The 22,798-nt window shown below is 43.8% G+C and overlaps 2 protein-coding genes across 9 annotated transcripts in view; both read left to right on the forward strand.

Moving 5' to 3' along the window:
* Window positions 1-22,798, forward strand: part of LOC148009902 (DNA-directed RNA polymerase V subunit 1-like) — a 222,927-nt gene that overhangs the window by 75,644 nt on the left and 124,485 nt on the right. For all 8 annotated transcript variants that reach the window (XR_015689707.1, XR_015689708.1, XM_087672949.1 and 5 more), the window contains 9 exons: window positions 7,203-7,283; window positions 7,400-7,573; window positions 11,375-11,539; window positions 11,634-11,783; window positions 11,850-13,763; window positions 13,842-14,002; window positions 14,134-14,224; window positions 14,429-14,514; window positions 14,614-14,795. Coding sequence is in view for 6 of the 8 variants with exons in the window: in XM_087672949.1 (XP_087529075.1) it covers window positions 7,203-7,283; window positions 7,400-7,573; window positions 11,375-11,539; window positions 11,634-11,783; window positions 11,850-13,763; window positions 13,842-14,002; window positions 14,134-14,224; window positions 14,429-14,514; window positions 14,614-14,795 (3,004 nt within the window). In the remaining 2 variants the exon portion in view is untranslated. The remainder of the gene's footprint in view (window positions 1-7,202; window positions 7,284-7,399; window positions 7,574-11,374; window positions 11,540-11,633; window positions 11,784-11,849; window positions 13,764-13,841; window positions 14,003-14,133; window positions 14,225-14,428; window positions 14,515-14,613; window positions 14,796-22,798) is intronic.
* LOC148009903 (uncharacterized) lies at window positions 4,082-6,939 on the forward strand. The gene is made up of 2 exons (XM_087672339.1): window positions 4,082-4,857; window positions 6,797-6,939. The coding sequence occupies exons 1-2, from the start codon at window positions 4,227-4,229 to the stop codon at window positions 6,937-6,939; spliced, it is 774 nt and encodes a 257-aa protein (XP_087528465.1). The 5' UTR covers window positions 4,082-4,226.

Genomic DNA, 22,798 nt, shown 5'->3' on the forward strand with positions numbered 1-22,798 from the left:
TGTCTCGTGAGGCTTGGGCCCTGCTTGAAATGTTGTTCGCTAAAGTCTTGTGCGTTCCATGAGAGGAACTACTTTTTTGGGGGGTGGGACCTAAGTCTCTATGATTGATGTGGCCATGCAGTCCATGCTTGACTTTGGTGTTTGTAGCATACATTCTTTAAAGTTTGCTCTCAAGTAGCTTTGTTGCCAGATGTAAGGAGGGACAATCCTTAGAATATGCATTTGAGCCGTCGGTTTCCTAGTCATTCTCCTAGATTGTCTGAACTTGTTTTACCTATTGGGTATCAAGGGCTTGTGATGGGATCAACAGTGGAGGCTCCGCTTTGTGAATAGAGAGATTTGGGGATGGCGGTGCATCCATGGCTTGGGGCATCTGTTGGGGGATTGCTCGTGTCACCGTCTTTGGATCTATTTGAGTTGTTGTTGCTATCTAGGGTTGTGGAATCTGTGATTCTTGCATGGCCATAGAAGTTGATGGTGTGCCTTGCACTTTGAGGGAAAAGTGGCTAGCATTTTTGAGTTGAGATTCATTGGTCTACAAGCATTGACATTGTGTAAGGCGTAGTTGGCTTGCGTGTAAACTTGGATAAACTTGGCACCAAAGGGGGTGGGGTTGCAAGTGGTGTCAAGAAAGTGATGCATAGTCTTGGCCATTGATTCGTCTGGTCAAAATATGCTATGAGAACACGGATTGGTGGCAAGTGCTGCCTCCACTTGGTCGTATGATTTGAATTGAAGCTTGAAGTATCCCTTTCTCGGGGGTACAAGTTGTGTGACCTTTGCTAAGGTCTTAGTGAGAGTTGCCTAGATAGAGTCCTTTGTAATGTGAATTTTGGGGGGGTGAGGTGATCTCAACTAGTTTGCAAGTGAGAGAGGATGCCTTGAGGGCGGTCCTTTTGTTTTGGAGTGCAAGCTTTGTGTCTAGAGCGAAGTGGATTTGTCGGAGCAAGGGAGAATGCCTTGAGGGTGGTCTTTTTTGTCTTGGAGTGCAAGCTTGTGTCTAGAGCAAAGTGGATTTGCTGGAAGGTATTGGCTTTAGATGTGTGGGGGACCTGCATTGGAGCCCTTAATGGTTGTGGAGGACTAGTTCCGATCTCGTGCATCTTGCTAGCTCCATGTGTTTGTGGTGCTGCTGCTACTCACTTTACTAGTGCCAAGCTCTACTGTAGTGATTTTGGCTCCCTTTTTTGGGTGGGGGTGTGTGTGGAAATAGGGGAGATAAAAGCAGCTTGTTCAAGGAATTGTGAATTTATATCCTCATATTGAAGACCACAAATCAAGAGTGGCAAGATGCAAACCTTAAGTAGATGATGACAATTTGGATCCATATCCAAGATACAGTAGGAACTGTCTTGTGTTGTGGGCTTTGATGTCGGGCTTGAGTGTAGAGCCAAGCTCTCCCTGAAAGAGAGCTCCAAGTTAGGGTAGGATTTGTATTGTTCCCTATGGGGACTTGAGAACACAATACCAAGCGCTCACTCTTTAATTTATATCCCCATACTAAACACCACAAATCAAGGGTTGCAAGAGATACACCTTAAGTAGATGATGACAATGTGGATCCATATCCAAGATACACTAGGAACTATCTTGTCTTGTGGGCTCTAATGCCAAACTTGAGTGTAGGGCCAAGCTCTCCTCAAAAGAGAGCTCCAAGTTAGGGTAGGATCTGTGTTGTTCCCTGTGGGATGCTTGAGCACAGCGTCTAGCTCCGCTTCCAAAGGGATGTGCAAGCTAGAGTTGGAACTATCTAGGCATGAGCGTATGGCCAAGCTCTGGTGGATCATGTGCTATAGATGATGACCAAGGACTCCCATCCCTATGCTATCTTGACCTTGGTGTCAGGTTTGAGCGGAGGGCCAAGCTCTACTGCCAAGGAGATACTCAGCAGGGAGTAGCTCTAGAGTACATTGGTTTCACATCTCTTGGATTTATATCCTCATACTAAAGACCAAAATAGAGGCACAAGGGGGCAGCTGCAAATGGGGGTAGAGGCAAAAGAGGGTGGGTTGTGCAGAAATAGGGGAGATGGAAGCAGCTTGGGCAAGGATTTGGAGGAAGGCTAACCTAGGACAGCAAAGGCAGGAGGTGGGTCAGGTCCATGGGGTTAGAAGTGGAAGAGGGGTAATAGGCTGAGCTGGAAGGGTGGGTGGGTCAGGGTGGGTGCGGAATGCAGGTGGTAGGCAGGGTAAGGATGTTGGCTGCGAGGACCAGGGTGGCTGGATGAGGAGGATGGCAGCAGGTAGGCAGGCTGGGTGGAGCAGCCGGTCAAGCAGGGAGCAGGAGGCAAAATGTTGGGCAGAGAGGTGGATTTTGGGTTTTGGAGTGGGGGGGGTGCAGATGGTGGGTTGGACAGGGGTGTCGCGAGGACAGGGAGTGGCAGGCAGGACAGGTGGGGGCAGGAAAGGCAGGGGGCAGCAGCCACTACAGAGGGAGGTGGGCAGAACAGGGAGTGGTGTGCCAAGCAGGGGGCAACAGCCAGGATGGGGGTGGCTGGCAGTAAAGGGAAAGCAGCAAGCAGCAAGCAACATGGAGCAGGCATCAGCCAAGGCCAGGTGGTGTGCATCCAAGAGGGGGTTGCATAGAGACAGGGAACGCCCGTTCCGGCACATAGGAACGGATTAACGCATTCCGAGGGGTTCGGGCCAAGGAAACGCTGGCGAAACGTTCCAGCCCGTTTCCTGGCCCGTTCCCTCCCGTTCCAGTCCGTTCCCTGGCTGTTCCAGGTCCGTTCCCTGTCTGGAACGGCCGTTCCAGCTCAAGAGTTTTTTAAATTTTTTAATTTTTAACTTTTAAGTTTTTTTATTGTAGCCGTTGCCCGCGCTGTCTCGAACTACCCGCGTGTCGCCCGTTTCGCGCCCGTCTGTCTGTCGCCCGTTTCGCCTGCGCCCGTCTGTCTGTCGCCCGCGCTGTCGCTCATTTCGCCTACGTCGCCCGTTGACTGCTCCTGCTGGCACGCTGCACTCCCGCCGAGTACTTGGTCCGCCCAGTCCTCCTGCCGACTGTCCCCGCCTACTCTGCCTGCTCCGCCTGCCCTGCCGGCTGTCCCCGCCCACTCTACCTGCTCCGCCTGCCCTGTCGACTGTCCCCGCCCACTTCGCATGCTCCGCCTGCCCTTCCGATTGTCGCGCCGACTATCTCGCTTGCCCCGCCTGCCCCCACTGCCTGGGCCCTACTCCCACTTGCTCTCGGGACTCTTCTACCTCTCCCGCCTGCCTGGCCCGCCTCTCCTGCCTGGTGTGACTCCTCCCCACGATTAGGTGAAGTCTCAAGGTCCGAGGATCATTATCTTGATTCTCAAATTTGTCATTGTCCCAAATTTGGGAGCTGAAAATGTGCCAAATTTTGGGGCATTTTCAGCAAGGAATTGCAGGCTGGAATGCCCCAAAATTGGGGCATTTTGAGTCTGTCATTGCCCCAAGTTTGGGAGCTGAAAATACTCCAAATTTTGGGGCATTTTCAGCAAGGGAATGCAGGCTAGAATGCCCCAAATTTGTGGCATTTTCAGTAAAAGGAATGCAGGCTGAAGTAGCACCAAAGTTCTGGCATTTTTAGCATTGCTAAAAATTTAACACACACATGTTGAAATTTTGGCTGCAAATTTCTGCAATTTTATTGAACTTTACTGATTATTTGTCACTTTTATATAGATGGCAGCATTGACATCTATGGGATCTTCATCATCCTCAGCAGGTACTTCGTCAACAACTGGACGAAGTCGAAGCACTACTTGGTCATGGTGGGATGAGGTAGATGCAGGGGTGCCATTGAGAGGTGGAGGGGCTCGCCCTTGGAAATGCAAACTTTTCCCTTATGCTCGCACTAGTGGGGCTGATAAAGTGAGAGCCCATCTTCTACATGAGGAGGGGAAAGAGGTGCGTTTTTGCACCAATGTATCAATTGAGAAAAGGCAGGAGTTACTTGACCGCATAGCCACATCTATGGGGAATTCACATGCCAGGAGGACGCCAAATATAGTAGTGGATCCAACAACATGGACTCCAAGACCAGCAGGGCATGGTGCTTCATGTAGAAGACCACCAGGATTAGTGGCTACGTAGCCTTCTCGTGGGCCATCAATGGCAACAGGTCGTGGTGGTAAACAGAGTTCATTGCACACTTCATGGGAACCAAAGAAAAAAGAGGAAACAGATGCAACAGTGGCACGCTTTTTTTACCATGACCATATTGCATTCAAATCAGCCAGGTCACCTTATTTTTTAAATATGGTGACAAAGATTGCAGAGTATGGACCCACATATAAGCCCCCTTCATCAGAAACTATCAGGACTACATTGCTTCAAAAGGAGAAAGTAGCCATAGAGATTGCAACAGCAAATATTCGCAATCAATGGGCAAGAAATGGAGTGACATTGATAGCAGATGGATGGAGTGACACACGCCATAGGTCCATACATGGTGTTGTTGCATATTCTCGTGGAGATGTATACTTCATTGGTAGTCATGATGCTTCAGAGACTGGAAAGAGTGCAGATGTATTGGCATCTGACTGGTGCGAGGCAATGCAGGCTGTTGGGGCAGAAAATGTAGTGCAGTTTGTGGTAGATGGTGAACCTACAAACAGGGCAGCAGGAAACATTTTAATAGCAATGTATCCACATATCACCTTTAGTCCATGCATGGCGCATTGCTTGAATAACTTGTTGAAGGATATTGGGGACTTGCCATGGATTGCATCTCTTGTTGCAAAAGGCAACAAGATTATCACATTTATATGTAATCATCAGTACTTGCATGCTGAGTTTCGCAAGAGAAGTGACAAAGAACTTCTTAAATACTCGGATACACGATTTGCATATAACTTTCTTATGCTTGGTCGATTGCACTATTGCAAAGGTGCAATTAGGGAGCTATTTGCTAGTGATGAGTGTGAAAATTGGACTGGGGCTGCCACTGCTACTGCTGTGTTATGTAATGCATATGTTTCTAATAGAGATTTTTGGGATGAGGTTAATCGCACCAACCAAATGTTTGATCCTATTATGCACATGTTGAGGCTTGCAGATGGCATGGATCCATGCATTGGGAAGATCTATGAAGGTATGGATCGCATGATTGAGAGGTTGGAGAGTTTGGAACCAAATGCAGATAGGTATGAGCAAATCAAGGAGTTATGCATCAGCAGATGGAATGAGTATGACTCTCCTATGCATGCTGCAGCATATGTGCTTGATCCTGAGTTTCAAGGAAAGATGCAAGAAAGAGACCTTGAGGTGGTCAAGGCTTGGAACACATTGCTTGCAAGGCTTTATCCTAGCTGTGAAATGCAACGCAAAATTAAAAATCAGCTCTCTATATATCGACAAACATTAGGGATGTTTGGTACAGAGGATGCACTAGAGCAGGACAAATATTGGGGCTGCTTTAGGCAGAAGCTCCAGAGTTGCAGAGTTTGGCTATTTGTATTCTTAGCCAAACAATTAGCTCTTCTTGTTTAGAGCAACTATGGAGCTCTTTCAATCACATTCACTCAAAGAAGAGAAATCGGCTTGGTACAATGAAGACGAATGACCTAGTTTATGTGAGCTCCAATCTTCGCTTGCTAGCTCGTACATCAGTTGCAAAGGCTGATTCTTTTATATGTTGGGAAAAAGATGACAATGATGATGATGGTGATGATGATGGGCAGGATGTTGTTCAGCAGGATGAGCATTCAGGCACAGTGGAGCCATCTTCCATGAATCAGAGCACTTAGTAGCTAGCCTTTTGGAGCTTTAGAGTATTGACTTGGAAATTGGAGCTCTTGTAACTTGGATCTTTACTATTTAGGCTTTAAAGTTTACTGTTTAGTGCATATTTTGTGTTTTTGCAATGCACACTTGTTGCCAGTTGGACTTATGCAACATTGTTGATTACAGTGTTGAATTATGAATGTGACAATCCATTGCTGGTTACAATGTTTTGAATCTTTATTATTGTTGAAAGTTGAAACTTGATTATTATGTCTCTAGAGTCTAATTTCATGAATTATAATTCATGGTTGATAATAGATATGATCTGTCTCTCTAGATTCTAAGACTAGTGTTGACTCTCTCTCTCTCTCTCTCTCTCTCTCTCTCTCTCTCTCTCTCTAGAGTATATATATATATATATATATATATATATATATATATATATATATATATATATATATATATATACCGTTCCCTCCGTTCCCGTTCCCTCGCTTTGGGCGTTCCCCCCGTTCGAGGGGGTCCCGTTCCCGTTCCCGTTCCCCGTTCTTGGTAACTATGGGGGGTTGTCAGTCCTCAGCATGGTTTATCTATATGGGTATAAGAGTAACTTTTTTAGATTTCCTTTTTTAAATCTCAGTCTTCTTTTATTGCTTTTCTGTCTTTTAGTAAAGACAATCCCTATGTTACGGTTTTCCTAACACAGCAACTAACATAGAGTTCCTGCATGACAGCCCACGTGACTAGTTGTTCACCTAGCCATTGTAGTTATGATAGGAGTTTCCTGTGCTTTTTTTAAACGTCTGTGCTTTTCTCAAGATGCTATTAATTTAAATTTGTTTTCTTTGAAAAAAGAAAGCTCATGGAGTAGCCAGATAGGATGTACTGTGATTTTGTTTCTTCAAATATTGTACTGGTCTAATCGAAGGAACTTTTGTCAAGAAAAAGAGTTGTTCCTTCAGAATGGTTGGGAGGTGTCCATCAATCTTTGAGGATCAAATGAAAGGGTTCTCAGGTTTGGGATGGTTGATATAAGTTTTTAAGAGAGTTTGTGAAGAAGGGGGAAGGTTTGTGAAAATAAAATGAGCTAACTGTCTGAATAGTTTCCTTGAAGGCAGAGGCCCTGAACATAGAACATGATGTGGATCTTAGCTTGAAATATAAAACTTATGGTGTATTGAGGCTGCGAATAATTGAGAGGTTGAAACAAAGGACTTGTGGAGGCCATCTTTTGCATGGGTTTTAAATGCCTGTGACATGGTATCTAGATTGTGCTGTTTTCCAAAAGTAGGGTGGTCTGTCTTTTGTAGAAATGTAACTGTCCTCTTTACTTTCATCAACTTCAAAAAGCATCTTATATAATATCTTGAGAAAGAAGCCATATTATATCATTCACTTTAGACTTTACATTTTGATTTCTGTTACTTGCAAAATATTACTGAGTCAATCAACAAATGTGTCTCTGGAGTCCTGAGGTTTGTCAGTGCTTATTATTCCATCAATTTTCAGGAACAGATCAACTCCACATCCAGGAAAAAACAAATGGAGGATTTGCTTGATCCTGGAAAAAAGGCATGTAAATACTGTAAGGTACTGAACACAATTTCTGAAGTATAATATGCTATTTGATGGTTAATTTCTGCAATATGTTACAAGAAAGTGTTCACTTTTTTCCCTTTGAGAAGTTCCTAGATTGTCATTATCAGGAAGGGTCATATCCGAAGATGGAATTCAAAATTGAGCGGAAAATTGTCAATAAGAATATTGTTGAGAAAATATATGTGCTGGTGGATCAGAAGGTTCCTCCACCGGCACACTATTTGAAGTTCATAAGGAAAGACTTTGAGGATTCTTCGAAGGAGGATGTACGTCCTTCTGAGGTAAATTCTTTAGGCTGTTTTTAAAAATATTTTTAAAATGATTACTATTGTTATTTGATTAACTTGCAAATCCAGTTGGGCCTCTCAAGGCTGTAACTTCAGGTTTCCTGAATTTGATAGGTTTTAGACATGAAATCATTCTTTATAGTTTAAGTGGGATGGCTTTTCCTAGCTGTCTCAGATGGTCAGATACAGCATTGCTCATTTTTGGGTCCTTCAATGGTTATTTTTTGTTTCATGGTGGCAAAGTTGCAGGATTGCTGCTGTAACCTCTTAGGAACATGGGAATACAGTTTTCAGGGGTTGTCAGTTTTGTTCACCATGTATGCAAAGTTCTGATTCCTCTATAAATTCATTTTTATGTACACCTTTGTGTGATGATGGATTTAACTCATCCCATCCATAATGGCTTTGTTCCTTTTTCCCATGGGATGTCTGTTCCCCTTTCACAACCTCTTATGTTGGTTGTGACTAGAACTTTTTAAGGTTTGGTGCTTGTAGAGTGTGGTAAATATACACACAGTTCATTGTATTGCTCCAAGGAGCACTAGGCAAAATAAAGAGCCAAAACAAGCTCACTTTTGCAAATGAAAGCAAGCAAATGATAGTGGAACTAGAAATTTTTCACACTGTGATCCTGCTCTCTGGTACTGTGATGCCTACGCTTGCTGCTCTTGAGTGATATCAGAATCTCCAGCAGCCTGCAACCTGCCCACAGCCTCTTTGTGCAGCCTCTCCTGTCATCCCTGCCTTTTCTGCCACCTTCAACTTTTGCCTCCCTGCTTGCCATTCCTGCCTGCCTTTGCTGCGTGCTGTGCCACCTGCCAGCCCTGCCCACTACCTGTCAGCTCATGTGCCACCTGGCAGGTCCTGCATGGTATTCATCCACCAGTTCCTGCACTGCCTGGCAGGTCTTACTTGTAGATTGCAAAGCATTCCTGTATTTAGTAAAGAAGCCGTGTGCCAATTGGACAAATTGCTTAATGGCTTCTGTTGTTGTTGAAACTTAATTTTTCTATGGTTGTCCATAAGGGAGATAAACATCTTATGACCAATCACATGCCTAGAGTGACAAGTGGTGAAGGGGCAATAGGTGTCAATGACAATTTCTGTGATGCTTACTTTTTCCACCAGGAGGAAGTATTAAACACCATAACCTTGGTTTTTCCCAAGGTGCATTGTGAGATCTCTGTCCTGACAAAGGGCTTATAGTACATCGAGGTGGCACTGCAATCTGTACAGTGTGCTGGAGATGAGGACTATGTCAGCATCAATGCCCCCTTAGACCGACTCCCTCCCCTCCAAGTCTATCAATGTAATCTGATATTTCATCAATATAAAGACCAAATAGAGTAGGCGCAGTGGGCATCCTTGATTCACTCCAATGGTGTTGGTGATCTCCTCCAACAGCCCTCATGGTGCTCGGACCCATCCTTTGATAGACTCATACAGTGGTAGTACCTCCGATCTCATCATGTCGGGACCTCTAGATCTTGTAGTCTCAGCATGAGCTTGGCTTGTGGTACTGTGTCAAAGGCCTTACAGAAATCCACAAAGCAGCTGTATATCCACCTCCCTTGTGCCCTTCGCTCCTTGATGATGGCTTGGAGTCTGAGGATATGATCAAGGGGGGAGTATCCCCTCCTAAACCCTACCTGTCCACGTGCTTGATGTTGGTGCTTCTGTCCCCATTTTCTCAACTCATGCTTTAGTATCGATCCATAAAGCTTGGCTAGCACATGGCTAACCATGACCTTTCTATAGTTCGTAGGAACCGTGGGGTCTCCGGCTTTTAGGATTGGTATTATAGTTTTAGTTGACCAATTGGTAAGAAAGCCTTCATTAGCTGACCAAGTGGTAGGGAAACCTTCACATAGGGCCTTCTTGAAGAGGTGGGCCAGAAGAGGTGCAAGTATACCTCTAGCATGTGATAGGGGCTTTGCTACTAGTCCATCATGCCGGCCATTTCGGAGTTTGTTTCAACGGTGTCATGAACCTTGTGTGTATTGAAGAAGATAGATGACATGGGTTTGTCCTTTGGTGGTTGGGAAATGGGTTGCTCGGATACCTGATATAGTGAGGTAGCATATGCATGCCACGATTGTAGGGAGATAATGGGTGTATAGGATGAGAGCTCTTCGAATGCCTTCCACATCTCCTCACTGTCATCTCCCAAGAATAGCTGATAGAACTAGTGCTCCAATTTGGATAAGTATGTGCTTTTCTCCCACTGCACTAGGTGACGAAAGATCAAGCATGTTTGGTTGTGTGTGCAAGCCCCTTGTGCTTTGCCTTGGTAGAGACAAAGATGGGTTTCCTTGCACTTCTTGTCATAATAGCTATTCTTTGGGACATTCTTGCTTGGAGGGGTGGAATGGGGGTGTGTGTGGGGAGAATACATGGTAGCTGAGGTGTGACTTTGGCTAGCTGTGCTATAAACTCCTCTAGGGGCATGTGGGGATCCATCTCCTGCAAGCTCTAGTAGGGATGATTTGAGTAGTCACTCGTTGTCAGTCTGGTGAAGTGGTGTCTGGGGATCTTGGGTGGCTGTTCATGGAAAGGATCACATTGTGTTTGCAGGTAATGGTAAACTATAGGAGAGAGATGCAAGGTCTTCATATGGTAAATGTTGATTGGTGCTCTTCCTCTTGCCTTTGCACTCTCCAAGCGGCATATTTCCAACAGTTGCAGTTTGTTTTATTAGACATTTGTAGAAACCCCTCGCCATTGGTTCCTTTCTTGCTTGGTGGCATGGAAGGTTTGGTCACTACTATTGTCCATTTGGTCCTAGGTGGTGGTGCTATTGATGCTTCCAAAAGACTAGGTCTTTGGACATCCAAAGTTCCTGGATCGTGTGCAGGCCGATATGAAAGTGCTTTTTCATTTTTTACACTTCTAGGATTGTTGGCACATATAAACTATGAGGAATGCATTTACCTTTGATGCTTCATTAGGAGTGTAACGTCATATAGTCTGCTTGAAAGGACTTCTTCAATGGTAGCTTGACATGATTGAGTTGGTGGATACTTTCCCTAGACAGGATTTACTTTCTTGGCACATTGCAATTTCTTCAGGTCCCCTCTAGCCCATCTAGTTTCTTTGTACTTTTGATCGTGTTGTCTCGGAGAGTATTTGTTGAGTCTGTTGTATTTGGTTTATGCATAATAGCCTAGAGCCATCCTGCATCTTGTAATCTTGTAACTTTTTAGTAATTAGTACAATTACTTATTACAAAAAAGAAAAGAGAGAAATGAGATGAGATGAAGTGATATTAATGTATGCGAGGGCAAAATGACCTATGAGACCATGAGTTACAATCAATTGTTCAGGGGCTGTTTTTACTACTGGGTCGCCTCACGTGCAGTGCCCTAATCTTTGATTCTGACACCAGGGTTCAAAGTTACATTGCAGCAGTTGGATCTTATTTAACACGCTGGCCTTCTCCCTAAGGAGGATTTACTTTCTTGGCACATCACAATTTCTTCTGCTACTCTGCTGTGACTCTTGTATTTCTAATAGAATTACTCATTACGAAAAAATTAGAGAAGGGGGGAGCGAGGGAGGGAGGGAGATTGATTGAGAGAGAGACTGAAATATAAATGGGAAGAGGAGAGGGTGAAAACAGGATAGAGAAAAACAGTTTCTTTCCCGAAAGCTTTGGAAGCAGACCGAGGAAACTTGTTTGCTAAGTCTAGCATCAAATAAATTGCATTCGAACACTTTAATATGGTTGACTCATAAAGTTGGTTTCTTTGTGGTGCTCTTTCATCTTTGCAAGACACTCATAAATTCTATATGCAGGTACTAAGACTGCTCAGTAAATTATCTGACAAAACTGTGAAAAAGTCAGGGATGGATATAGCTGTTGCACGACCAGAAGCACTACTTTTGGAGTGCTTATTGATTCCACCAAATTGCAACAGGATCCCTGAGAGACCTGTTCATGACAGTTCTCTTATTGAGTCAGTAAGGAAATTCCCAAATATTTGAACTAAGTGTTATCTATCTTTGATAGCTCTTAAATGGTTGTGAGTCATCCCATTTTGACTACTGTATGCAGGATATGGTGACACGACATCTTCGAAAGATAGTGCAGAAGCTCGACCTAGTTAGGAAGTATGCAGGAAAAAACAAAGTGGCACGAAGGATTTGCATGGAGGAAATGCAAATATTATTAGCTGACTACATGCGTATCAAAGGTGCACCAAAGGTAAGCCCCAATTGTTTGTTTGGATGAGAAAGCTTCTGTAAGTGTTCTAAACTGGGGTGATAGTAGGTTGTGGGTAACAAAGAACCAACAATGGATTATGTTAGACGTATCAAAAAGGATCCTGGAAAGAGTTGCTCGACTAAGTTGAAGGATCAAATTGTTGCAAAGGTATCAAGCTTCTCCAGCAGAGCTGTACTCACAGGAGATAGTTTCTTGTCTTTGGATGAGATTGGTATTCCAGTGGAGATTGCCAAGGGAATAACAGTGACCGAGACTGTTACAAATTTTAATGTGATGAAGATGCAAGAAATAATTGATAATGGACCGAAATCATACCATAAAACCGGTGCCATGCATGTTGTCAGAGCGGGCACCAAGAGAGATCTTTTCCATGGTGATCTCTATACAGTTGAGTTGGGTGATAGTGTTGGAAGGCATCTTCAAGATGGTGATTATGTTTTCTGTAATCGTCCACCATCTGTCCACAAGCATTCAATCATAGGATTGAGGGTTAAACTTGTTGACACTCGAGCTTTTGTCATTAATCCCATTACGTGTTCGCCCCTGGGTGCAGACTTTGATGGGGATTGTCTGGATGTGTTTGTCCCACAATCTTTGGAAAGTAGGGCAGAACTGCTTGAGTTACTTACAGTTCAAAGACAAATGCGTCTCTCCCGGAATGGCCAGTGCACTTTCTTCTTAACCCAAGATGCATTACTTTCAGCTCACCAGCTCACAAGTTCTCATAGATTCATAAGGAAAGAAGCCATGCAGCAGAGTTGCCTCTATATGCAATGCACACTACCAGAAGCAGCGATAATAAAGTCTCCCAAAGGACGTTTTTGGACAAGTAATCAGCTGTACCAACTTTGTTTGCCCAATGGTTTGAATTTTCAAACTGATGCAGTGTGCATTTCTGATGGGGAGTTGCTATTTACAAATGGTGAGTCAGAATGGCTTGGAAATTCAAGCTATGGGCTTCTCCAGAGTATTATGGAGCAGTATGGTGATGAGATGGCCTTTCATTACTTGGACTCATCACAAAAGCTGCTTGTTGACTGGTTGTCACTAACAGGGTTCAGTGTTGGACTACTCGATGTGTATGCTGTCAAAAAGATGGGTGATAGAAGGATGATGAATCAAGAGATTAGGCAATATATCAATGGCTTAACATCTGGGCTGCATAAAAGAGATTGCTCCCTTAGGTCTTTGTTCAGTCAGCCTCCATCAGAAGCACCACTGGATGGCTGCTCAGAAGGAAAACCTATTCTATGTTCATTTTTGAGAAAGTTTTCACTGCAAACTTTAGAGGATTTTCTTCCACATGTTGAGAAAATTGTGCTGAATTATGTGCCTAAGAATAATTCGATACTGTCAATGGTCAAGGCTGGGAGTAAGGGGTCAATTAAGAAGCTTGTCGAACAGTTTGGATTCCTGGGCTTACAGATTCATAATGCTGGTTCTACTTCTCTCAGCAAGAAATCAGAGGCTGTTTTTCCTTCACTTGAATATAATTTGGGTGCTGATATGTCAAAGAATACTGAAATTAACTGGCAGGAATGGGGGCTAGTAGAGACATCTTATGTCGAAGGTCTTAGTCCTAGTGATTTCTTTATCCATACTGTTGCTTATCGAGAGACTGCAACACATGAGACTCTGAAAGTCAGTGAGCCGGGCTGCCTTTTCAAAAATCTGATGCTGTTCATGCGTGATGTTTACATTGATTTTGATAACACTGTCAGAATTCAGCATGGGAAACACGTTATTCAATTTAATTACTTTGGAGCTGAGGGCACTGGGGATCAGCTCAAAGATGATGCTCAACACAATTCAGGCTTTAAGAAATGTGACATTCTCCCTGCAGGGGAACCTGTAGGGACCTTGGCTGCTACAGCTGTTACACAACCAGCATATGAGATGCTCTTGGAATCATCCAAGCAACAGAAAAGTAGGAGTATTTGCCCTTTGGAACTTCTACAGGTATCCTGACAAGCTGCATTAACAAAATTTCAGACTGGTTAAGGTATCAAGGAAGCTCCTAAATCAGGTTTCTCACAGGAAACTTTGTATACACGGACAAAGTCCGTGTGGAAAGATTGTGATCGAAGGGTGATCTTATACCTTACACAAGTCCAACCCAAAGAAAAGTCAGCAATCAGAATCCAACGAGCACTTAAGAACGTTACCCTAGAAGTGCTTTCATTGTCTACATCAATCAAGTATTTTTCTCTGCCACTATGGAAATGCTCTCATTGTCCATATCACAAGTCTATATGTCTATGTTCATACATTGATTAAAAGCTACAACCACTGACTACCAGCTCTTGGGATTTCTATTTTCACTGTATAGGCATGCAGGAACGGGAGTGCATGATGATGATTGGCAAGGACCATTGCCACCGAAAAGCTTTCCCTGGATAGGTCACATTGTGCTAAACAGGGTAAAAGATGGTTTTGAAGATTGAGTCCAATCAGCAAACACAAGCTGCAAACTTGTTAAATTAGGGCATTGCTGCTTGTGCTAGATTGTAGATTTTAGGCTTGCTTCAAGATTGTAACCTGTTTAATGACAATGAAGAGGTACAATTGTATGGAATGTTTGTGGTGGCTAAGACATCTACTAATTGATTTTTCAACCGTTTCAGCTTTCTTTGAACATTTGCAAGATAACAACCAAGGAAATTCTCAAAAGTTTGAGAGATCAGCATAAGGATTTAATGATTTTTTTGAGGTATTTATAGCTGCAGGCTATTTTTATTTGGTATAATGTCCTATCTGACTCTCCATGCTTGTGGGGAACTCTTAATTTTTGTACATTCGGTATATGCAGAGAACAATGTGTTTCTGAGAGTAAAGAACCCTCAAACAGAAGTCAACCTTGCATAAGCTTCTGTCAGAGTTCATCTGAAGGACATTCATCTACTGAAGCTGCAAAGTCCTATTCTAATTCAGAATCTCTATCAAAAATTATGCATGACATTATCCCCAAGCTTTTAAAAACAAGCATCTTGGGTAAGGCATTTATGCAATTCAATGTCATACTGTTTCCTGGCAAAGTGAAAATAGTACAATAACTGCTATGCATGACATTTGGCATGGTACATGCTTCATACTACTATGTAAAGCAGCCTAGCTAACAATGGGAATGTATACCTGGATTATAAATAGAATTCCATGGAATGTCTGGTGCCTGGTAACAGAAATGAGAAGATTTTGAAAGAAGTTGCAGTTAATGTGCATAGCCAATTTGCAACTTCAATCTGTAATTTATTTTGTGTATGCATTTGTCTTGAAGAGCATGCTAGAAACATGACTTGGTGGAAATATATGTGGCAGTCTTTTATTGAGTAAGGTTGCTAAAGTGACACACATGGAGGCCATCTTAAGCCATGTCTTTACTGAACGGATACATTACAAGACAGCGGAGCTCTATCTTTGTTGAATTATTGTGATTGCCATATAGCAGGAACATAAACTGATGTCCTTTTATACAATCATATGTAGTGCAAAACGTTATTTGTTTGACTGTCTCAAAACCAAAAAGCCAAGTACAACAACAGCTGTGGTGGCCAACCTCTCAATGCTAGCAGATGCAGCAGTTTGATGCTTCCCATCAATTGGAAGACCACTTGGTTTTAATTTTTCTGAGAGAAAAAAGATCTATTAGTAACATCTTGGAGAAAATCCCCTTGAGGTTAAATACAAAGTACGAAGTAACTTTGAAGAGAGTGTCTAAGTACATTACAAGTATGATGATTGTGTGAACACCCAATCTGGTGGGCTATAATGCCAGAGCATCTGAGGGCTCATATGGAGGAAAGTGCCTGTGTCATATATTTGCAGGAAGGCCTCTCTCCTTCTTCTTCTTCTTCTTCTTCTTCTTCTTCTAAACAAGAAGTAAGGCCTTTCTACTTCTACGTAAAGGGTGCGTTCACATGTACAGTGTGCGTGTACTATATACACGGAGGTCACCAGGCCTTTATATCCCAACAACCTCCCACTTAAAGGTCCGATATGAACCTCTAGCTAACCAACTCCCACTAGTCGAATGCAATGATTTGTTGGGTATTTTACTCATGCCTTACTTACACCTACGCTCATATGGGAGTGTCGGTGATCAGTAGGACACTGGGGCACTTTTTACTCTCGGTAGGAGAGGTTTTTTCCCCCAGACGTATGGTCTTATTATCGTATGTACTTATGTGCTTATGTTACACACATTTAGGCACTTAGTGTGTGTCGGGTGTGAACACCCCCCTACAACCCTAAGGTTTAAGGGTTGTACTTTGTACTTTCAGATTACACTCATTCAGTCTATTCTCTTGGGTGTCGTGCTTCAACTCTGTCTCTCTCACTCTCACACTGTCTACTGAATCTGGCTGTATCTCGATCCTCTGCTCTCACATTTGGTATCAGAGCGGTCCTCAGTCAGCAGCCAGGAGTCCCCGCCAGTCTTGCCCCCGAGTCGCCAGCTCAAGACCTGCCCAGTTCTACCCTGCGCGCAGCTCACAATCAACGCGCAACACTGCCCTGTCCCAGCGCGCCACCAGCAGGAGCCGTCAACATCCCAGACGCGTCGCGTCAGCTGCAGGTGCTGACGTTTGTCAGCGCAGGCAGTTCGCCTGAAGTCGTCCACGTCAGACGTCAGCGTCGTCACATTTCGTCGTCGCCTGTCGACCACGTCAGCAGCTGCCCGTCAGACATCGCCCAGCCTGCCAGTCGGCCTGCAGTCGCCCGTCAGACCTCGCCCGTCAGCAGTCGCCCGTCAGACCTCAAACAGCCCGCCAGTCTGCCTGCCGCCGTTGTAAAGCTCCACGTGAGCTCGCGAGCAGCACCACTAGTCCGCCAGGGCCCCGTTTCCTGCAAACGGAGTCAACTCTGCTCTTGACCACGCGACCTGCCTGCCTGCGTCAGAATCGTCAGCCCGCCAATCGACAGCCCGCCTGCCCTGTCCACGTTGCCTGCCCGTTAGACCACCATTTTTTTCTCATGCCCAGGTAAAATTTTCAAAAATTTTATTATTTCAGCCCAGAATAAAATTCTGGAAGCGGAGGTTCACACGCGGTTGGCACAGAACTATTGGAGAAATAAATTTCATGCAAATTTTTGGACTGAATCGTCAGAAATTTTGGTGCTTTTGTGTATTTGGAGGACAGATGCATTTAAACTGCTGATACAGTCACAGAACGACTGTTTTTAACAGAAATTTTGGCAAAAATTTTGGGGATTTATTCATAACAGTGTTGCATTGCACTGTTTGCACCTTGGGAAACGTGCAGGAAAAGACAGTTTTCTGATAGAGTACGCCCTTGCACATTAATTGCAGAATCGTATTTGCTGCAATTTCTGGAAATTTGCAGATTTCCAGTTCGTACTGCTTTGACATTGCTCATTTTGTCTTTGGAGATTTGTCATCATGGCAAATCAGGGAGGTGATGTTTTTACGTATGTATCTAAGGAGGACAGACTGGACGGAAACAACTATTCCCTTTGGTCATTTATGATGAAAAATGTATTAGTGGCCAAGAATTTATGGGATTATGTGAGTGGAGAGGAAACTCGGCCGGGAGTTGTAGCTCCCGCTACTCCTCCTCCCCATGGCGCACGTGGACAACGGGGACCTCAACCCGCTCCACCTCAGCCACTTCCACCAAGAACTGCAGCTCAAAAAGCTTGGGATACCCGTGATGCACAGGCCTTGTCGCTGATTGCTCTGGCAGTTCAGCGGTCCATCATACCTCATATCCGTTCGGCATCTTCTTCACGAGATGCATGGTTGACTTTGGAGCATATGTTTGCAGGAAAAAATGAGACACGGATCTCTTTCTTGAAGAAAGAGTTGGAAACTCTGAAGATGCATGAAGGTGATTCTATGCAGGATCACTTAAACAAGATTCAGGACTTGAGGGAGCAGCTCATGAATGTAGATGAGTATTTTTCGGATGCATAGTTGATATCCACCACCTTGAATTCCCTACCTCCTTCGTACTTATCTTTTCATACAGCATTGAACCTCACAATGAGGATTGCTAAGCACCCACTCACTTTTATTCAGCTGGTTAGCTTGCTTCTAGAGGAGGAGCAAACATGGAAAAATAGTGGTGTGGATGCTATAGTCTCTGAGCAGGCTTTTGTGGCAAGACAGAAAGGCAAGAACAGCAAGGTGAAAAATGCTCCACAGAGTTCTGGCACTTCGGGCACATCGTAGAATCAGTCACAAGGGGGGACGCAAGCAAAGAAAGGAAAATGTCATTATTGTAAGAAGCCCGGCCACTATATCACTGAGTGCAGAAAGCGCATTGCCAAAGAGAAGAAAAAGGAGTCAAGAATGTCTGTTTCTACTACTCCTTTCACTGCTAGTGAGTCCGCGTCCTTTGTTGTGGACCGGGACTATTGTTTTTACACTTGCAGTTATGATATCTCTTGGGCCCATAGAGCACTTAGCTCTACAGAGGATGTTGACACTTCGTTCTTTGACAGTGGTGCTTCTAGACATATCACATCTCGCAGAGATTTGTTTGCTTCAGTTAGTGCACCTCCCGTTGGGAAATCGGTACAGTGTGCCAATAATGCATCATACCCTGTTCGTGGTATTGGGGAGATTCAGCTCACAGCCATTGATGGCTCTATTCTCCGCCTGCAGGATGCTTTGTTTGTGCCTGGAATAAAGAAGAATTTGCTTTCTATTTCTTCTTTGGCACGTTGTGGTATGCAGGTCACTTTTGATGATGACCGTTGCCTGGTTCGAGAAAAAGAAAGCATGACATTGGTCTTGACAGGATCTTTGTGTTATGGTTTATATGAGTTGGATGCTCTCAGTAGATCAGTCTGCATACTTGACATCCACTCTTACTCCTGCTATGATACAGGCGGAGTTATGGCATGCTTGTTTAGGGCATGTAAACTTTGGCAGCTTGATGCTTTTACAGCGTACTCAGATGCTGGATGGCTTACCTCTCTTGGAGAGACCTCCTGAGCACTTATGCGAGGAATGCATTTTGGGGAAAATGCATCGTTTCTCATTTCCTCGTGATGTTGCTTTCAGGGCAACAACCAGATTGGAGTTGGTGCATTCAGATGTTTGTGGGCCTATGTAGACCATGTCATTGGGTGGTTGTTATTATTTTGTGACATTCATTGATGACTTCACACGTTTTTGCTGGGTCTATTGTTTGAAAAAGAAGTCAGAAGTGTATGATGCATTTTTGGCTTTCAGTGCACTTGTTGAAAACCAATTTGGATGCCACATTAAGAGTCTCCGTTCGGACCGAGGGGGGGGAATACGTGTCCTCTATGCTGAATTCTTTTTTGCAGCAGAAGGGCATAGTACATCAGTATACTACAGCTTATACTCCACAGCAGAATGGGGTAGCAGAGAGGAAAAATCGGTCACTCATGGAGATGGCCAGATGTATGCTGAAGGCAAAGAGCTTGCCTCATAGTTTTTGGATGGAAGCAGTCATGTGTGCTTGCCATATTTTGAACAGATGCCCTACCAAAGCCTTGAAGACCATCACACCATTTGAGGCTTGGAACAGCCGTAAACCTTCTGTTGGTCACTTTCGTACCTTTGGGTGTCTTGCCTATGCCCATATTCCACAGGTACTTAGAAGAAAATTGGACAACAAGGCTGTTAAGTGCATTTTTATGGGATATAGCAATGAGAGCAAAGGCTACAGACTCTATGATCCCGTTACTAAGAAGGTTTTTGTCAGCAAGAATGTTGTTTTTGATGAAAAATCAGAATTATCCTTGGCTGGTTTGGACACATATCAGGCTGCCCGTGATGTTTTTGAAGGGCTGCTGCCCATTACTTTTGGTGATTCAGCTGGAGGTTCACAAAATGAACCTAATGTTCAGCCAGCTGCTCCTATGGATAGTGCAGAAATTCAGCCATTGGCTGATCGGAATATTCAGCATCATGCTAAAACAGAAATTCAGCAAGAGCTTGCACACAGCCAGGATGCTAGACAGCTACCTAGATGGTATTTACAGACTATGCAAGATAGTCCTTTGGATGCACCCATGGCTGGTCGTACTAGAAGGCAAACTCGTTTGCATGATTCAGCACATACTATGGAGTTTATGATGGCAGCAAGTACTTTTGATAATGAAGAGCCTGAATGTTATGAGGATGCACAACACAGTGTGCATTGGAAGGCAGCCATGCAAGCTGAATTAGATTCTATTACTAAGAATCAAACTTGGGATTTGGTGTCCTTGCCATTTGGGAAGAAAGCCATTGGAACAAAATGGGTCTACAAATTGAAAAGAAAAGCGGATGGATCCATTGATAAATACAAGGCACGGCTGGTAGCTAAAGGCTACGCACAGAAAAAGGGCATTGACTATGAGGAGACATTTGCTCCTACTTCCCGTATGACGACCATCAGGTCTATGATTGCTTTGGCTGCACATTATGGTTGGACAGTTCATCAGCTAGATATCAAGACTGCATTTTTGCATGGGGAACTTCAGGAGGAAGTTTATGTACAGCAGCCCATTGGTTTTGCAGTTGAAGGCTCAGAACATTTGGTATGCAAGCTCAAAAAGGCACTATATGGTTTAAAACAAGCTCCTAGAGCTTGGTATGAAAAGATCGATGCTTTCTTGCTTGGTCAGGGGTTTCTAAACAGTTCATCCGAGTCTACCCTTTACGTATGTAAAGAAGGGGGATCTATGCTGATTTTATGTCTTTATGTTGATGACCTTTTGCTCACTGGAACACATGCTGATCAGATTTCAGCATTCAAACAAAATTTGCAGCAAACTTTTGACATGTCTGACTTGGGAGTTTTGCATTACTACTTGGGCATCTAGTTCATACATACTGCTCGAGGTATTGGGTTATCACAGTCACGGTATATTGGGCAGCTTCTTGAGAAATTTGGCTTATAGGATTGCAAGCCAGTTACTACTCCCATGGAACCTGGACTGAAACTGTCATTACATGATGACAGTGATTTGTTTGATATACATACATATGCTCCTGCAGTTGGATGCCTTATCTATCTATGCAATACTAGGCCGGACATACAGTTTGCAGTTTCAGCCTTGAGCAGGTATATGCATCAGCCACGTATGTCACATTGGCAAGCTGTCAAGCGTGTTTTCCGCTACTTGCAGGGTACTTGTTCTCTTGGGTTGCTTTATTCCAAGGGGGGACCACTGCATTTACATGCTTACAATGATTCTGATTGGGCTGGTGATTATGATACACGTCACTCTACTAGTGGCAATTGTTTCTTTCTTGGCACTTCTTGCATTTCTTGGCTTAGCAAGAAACAATCCACTATTGCCACATCGTCATGTGAAGCTGAATACAAGGCAGCTTTCACCACCACAGTTGAATGCGTATGGCTTAGACGCTTGCTAGTTGATTTGGATGTATCTGTTACTGAGCCTACTCCTTTGTTCACTGACAGTCAGAGTGCCATTGCAGTGGCACGGAACCCAGTGTTTCATGCTCGCACGAAACACATTGAGATTCACTATCACTTTGTCAGAGAGAGGCTACATGCAGGTGATATCAGCCTTGTCTATTGTCCTACCACCAGTAATGTGGCAGATATCTTCACCAAAGCTCTTCCTCGTGACAAATTTGAAGCATTTCGCGATGCTTTAAATTTGATATCCTTTGGTGGCGGATGATCCTTGTACTCTTGATCACTCTTCACTCCAGGGGGGTTTGTTGGGTATTTTACTCACGCCTTACTTACGCCTACGCTCATATGGGAGTGTCGGTGATCAGTAGGACACTGGGGCACTTTTTACTCTCGGTAGGAGAGGTTTTTTCCCCCAGACTTATGGTCTTATTATCGTATGTACTTATGTGCTTATGTTACACACATTTAGGCACTTAGTGTGTGTCGGGTGTGAACACCCCCCTACAACCCTAAGGTTTAAGGGTTGTACTTTGTACTTTCAGATTACACTCATTTAGTCTATTCTCTTGGGTGTCGTGCTTCAACTCTGTCTCTCTCACTCTCACACTGTCTACTGAATCTGGCTGTATCTCGATCCTCTGCTCTCACATGATTGTGTTGAGCTTTGCTTAGACTTTTAGTGAGAACATTTGCAGGGTTATCTTGGGTTTTAATGTTGGTCAATGTGATTTGACCATCTTCCAGAATCTGTCTGAAGAAGTGATATCGCACATGTATATGCTTTGTGTGTGAATGATACATGGCATTCTTAGCCAGATACACAGCACTCTAGCTATCACATCCCAAAACTGCAGTACCCATAGACATGCCGAGATCATCTGCAAGTCTGCTCAACCATATAGCTTGCTTAGAAGCTTCAGTAGCTGATATGTATTCAGCTTCAATTGTACTCAGTGTAACAATGTTTTGCAACGTGGAACACCAAGAAACAGTCCCACCAGCAACTATAAAGACATACCTGCAGGTGGACCTACGAGTGTCCAAGTCACCTGCCATGTCTGCATCACAATAACCCTGCAAACCAAGTGCACCCTGCCCATAGCAAATACTTTTTCTTTGTGTACCCTTAAGGTATTGAAGAATACACTTGACAGCCTCCCAATGTGTTTTGCCAGGATTTGACATAAACTTGCTAACAACTCCCACTGCATGAGTAATGTCTGGACGAGTAGCAACCATAGCATACATAAGAGAGCCACAAGCTGATGCATAAGGAAATCCCTTCATAGCATTTGCTTCCACGTCATCTTTCGGGCTGTCGGCTTTGCTAAGCTTGAGATAAGGAGGTAAGGGTACCCCAAAAGGCTTAGCTTCAGCCATGTTAAATCTGTCCAGTACCTTTCCAAATTACTTTTCTTGTGATAAAAATAGCAATTTCTGCATTCTATCTCTACGAATCCTCATGCCCAAAATATGCTCTGCGTTCCCCAAATCTTTCATGGAGAAAACTGATTCAGCTGATTTTTGAGAGCACCCAAGCTAGTCTTTCTTTTCTCAGCTAGTAACATATCATCCACATACAAAACAAGTATTATGGGGCTGTCATCTGTATCCTTTTTCATGTACAAG

The sequence above is a fragment of the Lygodium microphyllum genome, chromosome 30 (assembly GCF_053477565.2).
Source record: "Lygodium microphyllum isolate KBCC chromosome 30, Lygodium_microphyllum_v1.1.10, whole genome shotgun sequence".
NCBI classification, from domain to species: Eukaryota; Viridiplantae; Streptophyta; class Polypodiopsida; order Schizaeales; family Lygodiaceae; genus Lygodium; species Lygodium microphyllum.

Coding starts and splice junctions, on each gene's coding strand:
- LOC148009903 (XM_087672339.1), top strand. CDS start 4,227: ATGGTGACAAAGATTGCAGAGTATGGACCCACATATAAGCCCCCTTCA. Junction 4,858..6,796: donor TCGATTGCACTATTGCAAAG/GTGCAATTAGGG, acceptor CTGTCTGAATAG/TTTCCTTGAAGGCAGAGGCC.